Source organism: Triticum dicoccoides, chromosome 5A (assembly GCF_002162155.2).
Source record: "Triticum dicoccoides isolate Atlit2015 ecotype Zavitan chromosome 5A, WEW_v2.0, whole genome shotgun sequence".
NCBI lineage: Eukaryota > Viridiplantae > Streptophyta > Magnoliopsida > Poales > Poaceae > Triticum > Triticum dicoccoides.
The window spans coordinates 387,343,322-387,353,521 of record NC_041388.1 but is presented as its reverse complement, the minus strand read 5'-3'; the positions used below and the strand labels follow the sequence as shown (position 1 = coordinate 387,353,521).

At 50.4% G+C, this 10,200-nt stretch overlaps 1 protein-coding gene across 1 annotated transcript; it reads right to left on the bottom strand.

The window, feature by feature from the left end:
* Window positions 1-228: 228 nt before the first annotated feature.
* LOC119301710 (CBL-interacting protein kinase 16-like) lies at window positions 229-2,057 on the bottom strand. Its single transcript, XM_037578694.1, has one exon. It carries the CDS (start codon window positions 1,844-1,846, stop codon window positions 503-505), a length of 1,344 nt encoding a protein of 447 aa, XP_037434591.1. The 5' UTR covers window positions 1,847-2,057; the 3' UTR covers window positions 229-502.
* Between the last annotated feature and the right edge of the window lie 8,143 nt (window positions 2,058-10,200).

Genomic DNA, 10,200 nt, shown 5'->3' with positions numbered 1-10,200 from the left:
TGTAGACAATTATGTTACTTGCTATAAATGGCAAATTTGTCTTCTGGTAAGTTATGTTACTTGCTGTAAGTTAATCCTTTTGACACATACAAATGGCTTAGGTAAGCTCGATAATCATAGACGATCTCCATAGCAGAACAAAAAGGCACGATTCCTAGCAGTTCGTCACATCAACTGATAAGAATCTGAAATATAGAGAGGACCATGTGATCATCGAATCGTATCTCATCCCAGGGAACAAAAGCTGAATTGATCAGGAACAAAACTACTCTTGCATATATGTACACATCGATCGCCGGACGTACGTACACATCAGGCACAAATCCTCGCATGTATCGTGATCTACAGACACCTCTCCTCAAGTTGCTCTGCGCGTTACACCGAGCCATAGCACTCTAGTCATGGCTGCCCCGAAGAAACTTACTAGTAGCACTAAAATTTACAGCCCAAGCTGGTGCACTGATCGGGCAAGTCCTACACAGTATCACTAATTTGCATTGGATCAAACGACGGCGCCCGGCAAGGCGGGCACGTCACCCTGCCACGCCCAGACGATGTCCGCGAGCCCGGGGCGCACGTCCTCGGCGCAGAACTTGTTGAAGTCGAGCGCGTCGCCGCCGTCGTGCGCGAACTCGACCACGGTCACGTCGGCGGCCACCTCGAACACCTCCGCGGTGACCGCGAGCCGCCCGTTGGCGCCGTCGGCCTTGGCCTCCATTCTGATCCTCCACCCTTTCCCTCTGGTCGTGTTGTACCTCAGCGCCTTGCCCACGGACTCTAGCTTGTGGAACACGGTAGCCGCCGGCGCGCGGGAGGTGAACACCGTCGCCGCCTTCTGCTCGCTCTCGAACAGCCCCGACAGGTCGAACCCGGAGGACATGGATGATATGAGCTGGAACGCATTGCACGTCCGCGGCGAGATGTTGCCGGAGCTGTCCTCGCTGCCGTCGATGAGGGCGGCGGCGTTGTCGTCGTCCCACTTCCTGGGCGTGGCGGGGGAGGAGGGGACGGGCGGCACGAACCCCCTCTTGAACCAGGGCGTGAGCATGATCTCCGGGATGGAGATGCGCTTGGCGGGGTCGACGGCGAGCAGGCGGCCGATGAGGCGGCGCGCCTCGCCGGAGACCCAGGGCGGCATCTGGTACTCGCCCTTGAAGATCTTCTGGTACATCTTGACGTAGTTGTCGTGCTGGAAGGGGAGGAAGCCGCAGAGCAGGACGTAGAGCACGACGCCGCAGGACCACATGTCGGCGCGCGCGCCGTCGTAGCCGCGCTTGCGGAGCACCTCCGGCGCGACGTAGGCCGGGGTGCCGCACTGGGTGTGGAGCAGGCCGTCGTGGCGCAGCTGCTCGGGCAGCGCGGCGAGGCCGAAGTCGGTGACCTTGAGGCGGCCCTCCTCGTCGAGCAGCAGGTTCTCGGGCTTGAGGTCCCGGTGCGCGACGCCGCGGCTGTGGCAGAAGGCGACGGCGGCGACGAGCTGCTGGAAGTACTTGCGGGCGGCGTCCTCGGTGAGCCGGCCGCGGGCGACCTTGGCGAAGAGCTCGCCGCCGCGCGCGTACTCCATGACGACGAAGACGCGCTGGCGGCTGGCGAGCACCTCCCGGATGCCGACGACGTTGGGGTGGCGCACCATGCGCATGACGGAGATCTCCCGGCGCAGCTGCTCCACCATGCCGTCCGTCTGGCGGAGGCGGGCCTTGTCGATGACCTTGATGGCCACGCTCTGGCCGTCGCGCAGGTCGCGGGCGTAGTAGACCTTGGCGAAGGAGCCCTGCCCCAGCATCCGCCCCAGCTCGTACTTACCCAGCACCAGGGTCCTCACCTCGCCCTCCCGCCCTCTCGCCATTGTGTGCTCGGACGTTGCCGACTTGTTTTGGAAGTTCACTACTAGTCACTATGGCCACTGCTGCTGCTGCGGCTTGTATGGGATCTTTTAACTAGGCGGGGGCGGTACGCGTCATGGGATCTTTAACTAGGTGGGTCTGGGCACGTAGAGATGGGGGCGGGCACATGGGGTTTGACGCGGGCGTTGCTGGTTTGAGGAGGGCGGCACACTGGATCGGCCGGTCGCTTATTTGTACTGGCGTGGTGGCGGGGGCGTGGGGCGGTGCGGTGCGCGGGACAAGGAGAGGCGTGGCACGGGCCAGGTGGCTAGGGCCTAGGTGGGTCGGGTGGACGCGCCGTGCGGTGCGGTGCAGGCGAGAGGAGAGGGGACAAATGTGAAGGCGTCGAGGTGGGGGGTTGGGAGTGGGGGAGGAAGAGTGGCCCGGTGACGGCCCATGAGTGGTGGAGGGGGGGTTTGTTGCTTCCAGGTTGCAGCAGCACGGAAGGTGGTGTCTGTCGGCTAACTGGGCCGATTACTATACCCGTTCAACGTTTAAGGGATGCGGCCATGAACTTGGACCGGGCATTTGCTCTGCACGAAACACCCTGGCAGCCTTCCCCCGGCGTCAACGGTCCAACGTCCAATGAATCTTCATCTTCGCGCACCTCTTAACCACTGGTTTCCTATCCTATTTCTCAAAAGAAGAAGAAAAAACCGCAGTTTCCTTGCCAATTCAATTTAGACCACTGTTGACCTTCCTCCCCCCCACTGCTCTTTCATGATCCCTTGACCGAGGAGGCACATCGTTGACCCCCCCTTGTTCCTTCTATGTTTTCCCTATGTTTGTTTTTTTCCGGAAAAACTTTCAATCTATTCATCTTCAAACATGGTAGTACACCGAACACTAGAAATAATAAAAATTACATCCAGATCCGTAGACCACCTAGCGACGACTACAAACACTGAAGCGAGCCGAAGACGCGCCGCTGTCATCGCTCCTCCTTCACCGAAGCCGGACAAATCTTGTTGTAGTAGACAGTCGGGAAATCGTTGTGCTAAGGTTCCATAGAACCAACCATTCCTCGAGAGTTACCTTGAATCTACTCATCCCTCTTTTCTCTAGGGTTGCTCGACTAGTTAAGGCTCAAATGTTTAAGTTCGTGATCGTTTTAAGGCTCGGTTTGTTAAGCCCACTAAAAATATTAAGCTAAAATTCATGATCAGCTTTGTCAGTTTAATGCTCGTTAAACTATCGAGTACTCTTACAATTGTAAACAACTAAAAGCATCACGCACACATTCATAATGTGCTATCCATTCAACTTTGACTAGGCCAACCAAGTGCAGAAGATGGATAAGGAGGCCGGTGGGCAACAAGGAAGTGGGTTCGTAGGTTGAGCGGCCGAGCCTTGGCAATTAATATCAATAACGGCTTAATGGGTTGGACCCTTTGAATTTTAACGAGCCAAATGAGTTGCTCACGAAACTCGTGAGCTTGCTTGTTACGCTTGTTAATCTTAGCAAGCTACATTTTTTCTTCGATTTGGTTCGTTAACTAACGAGGACAAGCTCAAATGAGGCGAGCTTTCGAGTGCTCAATAAGCTCTCAAGCAACGAGCTTTTCGTCCAGACCTATCCACTCCTCTTTCGACGATGGTCATGGTGGGAATGGGAGAGGTGGTTGGAACATCATTGTAATTAGTAGAGGTGGTTTAGGTCTAGATATAGGCTTTCATTTGACTGCAAGGTGTTTGACGACATGTCATGTCGACGCTTCACTTGGCATTTGCGAGCTACACTTGGCCGACGTCGGGCTCTTTCTTTTGGTCGTCGTCCATATTTGACAGTGGCATGGGTGGTAGATCCAACACGAGCTTATTCGATAAGCTCACTAGGCCACGAGTGCAGCTAAACGTAGAGTCATAATCGCTCCTCCCACCGTCGAGGTGACGATGGATCTGGGTTCTGTTGTCATCAATCTAGTGTCTTTTGAGGTAGCTTTCACAGTACCTTGTTCAACCTCTGCAGACGCCCTTGTTCCCTTACCCGTCGTCGGCAAGGTTTGAGCGAAGACGGTAGCCATAGTGTTTACAGGGAGGTCATTGTATGTGTTACTACCCAATTGTGTTCTTGGTGTTATATTTGGGGCCCTATATGCAAAAAGGAGGGACCTAGCTGTATTTCCTGTTTTTAGGGTATTCTATGCAGTGTTGTCAAAATTTGGCTATGAAATGCCCTATTTTAGCAAAAAGGCTATCGTCGGCCATAAACTAAGGCTCTTACGAGGTTCAACAAGGTTTTAACAAAAGAGATGGACAAGAGAAACGCAAATGTTCGATACAAGTTGTCGAAGGCCAATAGGCAACATAGCACGAGCAGTCATACTGCCAAGTACTAAAGGTACTCAAAAGAAGTTCCCAATGCAACATAGGGTGGCTCCCTAGCCATTGATGTCCAATGTGGCTGCCCTCCGTAGATGACGGCATCGCGATCGGATGGTCGTTACGACACAGTCCAACACCTCCTTGTCCTTTGGTCTTGCTAGTAACCTCCAGAGCTGTAGGAGAACCACAATTTTATAGATCAAGTCAGTCGAATGCTTAAACAGTTTCCCCTTGATGAGCGCCTTATTTTGAGTGACCAGGTCATCGCCGCAAATCCAACCCACTCTAAACATTGATCTCTCTTTCTACAACTATGCATGAGCCGTTGGAAATCAGCAAAACCGGCCGGATTTCATGAGCTTCCCGCCACATCCCGCATCACACTCCACATAAACCGTGCCATGATGCATCTAAAGAGGACGTGATCACAATCCTTGTCCTGCCCACATCATGGGCATTTCCCATCTCTAGTATAAAATGCCAGCTCTTGGGACCTTCGGGTCCCTTCCCAATATTGGCATAATAACTCTAAGCCAGCATTGGCGGAGGTCAGAGGGCAAGTAGATGTCATGTTAATTTATTGAAAAACATTTTAGTTTACTAATTCTTACACTTAATGATACTACGATTCAAAAAGGTCATTGCATGCTTTTCATGTCATGTAGACCACAATATTGAGACGAAGATAAAGCTTCACGAAGAGCCTGAAAACTAATATCCTGAAACATATATAAACATGAAAATTAATGGTTTTGACATGCTAATTATATGAGTATAGTACTCCGTCTTGGACTAACTGTTATGCTCTTCCGTTACACCATGTGTTGTACGTTGTAATTCGCAAAAAAAAAAATGTGTTGTACGTTGTAGGTTTCGAGAAGTGACGATCAAGCGAACCAACCCGTGGTTGAGATGGTTAGGTGAACAATGGTATCCCTAACCCACCAGGGTTAAAATCCTGGTGCTTGCGTTATTCCTGTATTTATTTCAGGATTTCCGGTGATGCGCTTTCAGTGGGAGGAGACGTTCCCGTCGACGACGAGGCGTCTACGGTGGCTTCGTAAATCTCAAGATGATATGCCGGCTCAGTCTCTTGAAGGTGCTCATAAGGTCAGGGTTTGTGTGTGTGCGTTTATAGGGATGAGTGTATGCACGTGTATATGACTGCTTGTGTCTGTACTGATGCTCAAAAAAAGAGAAGTGACGATCAAAAGGGTACGCGTGGTAGAATGTAAGCGCAAAAATATCTACACAATTAATCGCCTTAAAAATTCAAAAAATAATAATAATCGCCTTGCATGTGTAATGTTGTATAGTTATTTGACTGGCAAGTACAGTATATACGCTATAGACTGACAATGGATTACGTAATATCCAAGACACGGCAACAATGCCCGACAAACGCCCCTCTCCATACTTCTCCAAAGGCATCGGCATCACTCTGGCCGGAAAAAGAAAACGGCCATTGCCGACATGGCCACCGCGGAGCCGCTCACAGGATTCAGAGGACCGGAGAAAGATCACAAGGCGTCATCAAAGATGGAGACGTACCCCATTCCGGTATCCAGCAAGCAGGTCGCCGCCCCCGTATGGGCTTCACGTCGCCGCTCGTGCCCCGGCCGGTGCAGCGCACCGTGTGTGACCAACACGGTAAGCCCCGAGGAAACAGGGAGCTTTCGTCCTGCCCGGCAAATAATTGAGCGAGCTCACAGCGACCCCTCGTCCCCGCGACGGCGCAACGCCCGCACGTCGCCGTTCGGAGCCTTGGAGAAGAAGAGGACGCGCATGCATTATTGGCGGGAAACCACGCATTGTTTTTGGTCCCGGGTCGGTCGCGGCACGTAGGTTTCTCCGATGGCCACGGCTGCTGCGGGAACCCACGCGCCACGTCGTGCGGACTCACAGTGGTGACCAGAAGCACGCACTGCTGGCCGGCTGGACCCCTACCTATCCAGTACGCGTCGCCGTCGCGCCACCTGCCGTCCGGCGCCTGGTTCCTCCGTTCGGTTGGTGCACCGATGCCCATGGCCCACCCCAATGATCCCCTCTCTTGTCCCTGGATTTGGGCTGTGTGGTGCGTGTGGGCTGTGGATGCGCCGATGGTTGCGTCGGGCCACCGGTCATCTAGCTACAGCTACATGTGGTGCGATTCGGCTGTATTGTGACTTGCAACTGCAATCTTCTTGCGGTTTTGCCGTTTCGCCCCCACGAGGAATCTGGATCTTTGCCAGCGCAACGGATGTCGCTCGATCGGCTCCATGTCATTAGCTTCGCAAGGACAATGATTGTTGCATTATTGCAATTGATTGTACAATCGGTCGGCTTCTAACTTAGAGTAGGATTCAAGAGAAGAAAAATGCTATAGTTTGTGCTGTGTCTGGTTGAATGTTTACAATCTTCTGCGTGGGTGCATAAAGCGAAGCTCCTTTATCTGAAAAAAGGGAGTAAATGATTGATTGCAAGACTTATTTGCAGTGAGCTTGTGCAGCGTCAGGTTGATGGGCAGGAATCTAGGTAGTTTCGTATGGTCAGCAGTTCCACTTCTCTTTTCCTTTTGATCTGGTATGCTGTAGCGAACTAGTAACTGTTTTACTGATTGTCCTTGGATGCTAGAGCATTAGGACTACCAGGCATGCAAAAAACTTTAAATTCATCAGACCGAACATGTTCAAATGCAAACAAGACTTTAAACAAGATTTGGAGCTGATGCTTTCTCTCAAAACAACCATCAGTGGGGGCAATGTAGGTAACAAGATAGGTGTTCCAACAACGACGCTTCCAGGAAGGAAACAACGCTTGAGCGTCGCTGTCTCTAGGCCCAACCGGTAAGATAAGACCAGATCATGAGTTTTCACCCTGAAAATGAGCATAAGTAAACTCCATGCAATAATACCCCCAACCATCATTATAAAAAACCGAGCCGGTGAGACTGTCAGTTCAGGTTGTTACTGCCAGACCGCCGATTCATCGATTCATTTGCCACAAAATCCAAGAATATTTAAGGTGAATTTTGAAATTTTTGACCTCACATCAAATGAATACACATAATATTGGATGTAAATCATTAATAAATCACAAAGTGTTACTAGCCTAGTTGGTTATTAGACCTTTACCATGCCTTTGCCTCCAGGTTAGGTATTTGATTCCTTGTTAATGCATTTTTTTTGAATATTTTCTGGTTTTTTACTAAAAGACCGATACACCTTAAAAAGACCGGCCAAGACATCTGTTCCCGCTTTTTCCAGTCAGACCACCGGTCTGGCCCGGTTTTAAAAATAACTATGCCCAAACAAGGGAATGTTGTGTCGTTTACATCATTGCCGGGGTCAACTAATGAGACCTTGGTGGACGACAACGGCGGGAGTCGTTGCACCTAGGTAGGAATTCGGCAACTTCGAGGTGGGCGGGGAGGAGAGGAGGCAGGGGCGGCTAGGGTTTCGCCGACCACCTCCTGGGGACGAATTAGGCATCCTTATTGGGATGGTCGACTCCCTCCATGTCATTGTTCGCTTCGTTTTCTCTTTTCCCCAAAATAGTATCGAAGTGCACTTCCTAATTTTTTACAGGTTGCGTACTTTGCGTGCGAACTCAAATTCGACATAATGCGGTCTCTATATTTATGAAATGCGCTTCATTTTATCAAATATGCTAGGCCCATATTTTCCGACCACTTCTCTTTTCCTTTTAATCCTAGTAGGATGCGGTGAACTAATTGTGTTATAATGAGCTTTTTTTGAAAGAAAGCACAGATGTAGACGCTCACGTACACACGTACACTCATCACTATAAACGTATACTCACATATTTTACCCATATGAGCACCTTCGAAAAGACTGAGCCGGTAGTCTTAATATTGACGAAGTCACCACCAAGGTCACGATCATTTTCACAGATACGTAACCTTATCATCTCATGTTCAACTTCCTTTTTCTCGAGCAAAAAAGAAACCTTCATCGATCGCGATACTTTCGCGCGACACGAACCAAACAAGACTCTTTCACAATTCTTCAGCAGCTCGACACATCTGCTATGGTTGCTTCAGTCCCACAAAACCATAGGACAATCCCAGACGTGAAGCAACAAAGACATCACCTCCTCCCATGGTGTAAACCATGTTTGTTTCATGTTCCACGGAATTAAGCAACGAAGCAAAGGTCTTCAAAACATAATGCCCAGGGATATGGTATTTTTCACTGTGACTAGCGCCTATCGAGCATGTGAAACATCTGGAGTTGCTTTCCTCTCCATTACTTGCGAATTCTCGCCTTTCGACTCATCAACATCTGAAGTTACTTTCCATGTAGCATGACGCGACGAGTAGCTCTATGCTGGCTGGCGGCCGGACGCGCCCCCGGTCACAGTCACGTCACGAGGTGCTGGGCCGGAGATGGCGAGGTTCTGCAACACTTGTCCATGGCCCATTGACACGCGGCTGCAGAAAAAAAAGCCAACGCTGGTCGCCATCTACCTGCCGCATCAGGCCAAACAACCGCCATAATGCGAGTTAATTAACCAAGAAACAGTGAGCCAGCACACGTATTCTCGCTGTGATGATGCCGACTGCCACCTTGCATAATTGGAGGCTCCGTTGAAGTGATCTAAATTAGATCCGGGTACATGCATGGGCCTTCCATGGTAATGGGGTGAGCTCGGAAGAGTGAAGCCTCAGCACTCTCTGCTAATGGCGACGTATTGACAGATCGACCAACCGCGTCCCGTCAAAGGTTTTGCCGATTGTCGCATCAGATGTAGCTCGCCGACTGCGGTGTCGACGAGCGATTCGCAGCGTAGACAAGACAGTTAGGACGTCAGCGTTGGCCGATTCTACCAATCAATAATTCGAAGATGAGAAGAGCGGAATTCTCACAGCCGGTGGCGCTTGTTTGCATCGCCGGTCGCATCTCGAACACCACTGCTGGCAGCCTAGCGTAGAAGGTAGAACGCCGCTGGTTGATTTGCCCCGCACTTTCCTCCCCGGCTTCAATTAGTTTTTACTCGCTGCGCCATCGGCAGTGCCGTGCTGGGCGATCGGGTTAATGCTTGACGGGGACAGCTGCAGAAGATTATGTACAGCTCACATGGAAAATCTGCATGGCACAGGCATCTCCATCGCTGTCTTCTAAAACTAACACCGTACTTGCGCGTTGATACGGAAGCCGATTATTCAACCATGTCCGCATACATTTTAAAATAGGATATGGCTAGGTCTCAGTCAAGACATAATGTATAAAAGGAAAAGAAAAAAAGAAAAAAAACTTTGCACAAATCTTCATGCAAGATCAAAGGAATATAACATCGACTGAGACTTTGCGAAGTCTCAGTCGACTGAGATTTAGCAGCACCGTTTAAAATAAATTTGAACAAACTAGACGATATTCATGCAAATAAGATGGAATTCACGTAAGTTCAGTTCAGACGTAATCTACATAAAACAGATGTCAAAACTGAAGTAACACCTTATAATTCAAGCAAGGGACTAAGCTCTCGGCTTTTTAGGCGATCCTTATAGAGTTGGCTAAATATGTAACATGGATTATGGCAATGCAATGGAGTTGGGTCAAATCGTTCATTCGTTAGGATGCCCTAGCTGATATTTCATCCGTTCAACTTACAAGCTACAAAAACATACACTATTTGTAGGGGACTATGACCTCGTACACGTGGACACCCTGGCCGGCCGCACCTGCTTCACGTAGGAGCGTGACGGCGAGGGAGGCTTCTCCCTCACGGGTCCTGGCAGCGACAATGGCGGCGCCGAACCATGATAGCGGAGCGACTGCTCCATCATGATCTCCATATGACGGACGTACTCGTCATTCGTCACCGGCGCCTCTATGTATAGGCACGGCTGCTGCGGTGCCTGGTCCTCTTCGTCGTCGAAGGAAGTGGCAATCTTGAAAGAGTATTTCCCGCCTTAAGTACTTTGACGGGAATATCATACGGAAACCAACATTCAAAAAAAACTTCGTGGAAACCACATTTGAAAGTTAAA

Coding starts and splice junctions, on each gene's coding strand:
- LOC119301710 (XM_037578694.1), bottom strand. CDS start 1,846: ATGGCGAGAGGGCGGGAGGGCGAGGTGAGGACCCTGGTGCTGGGTAAG.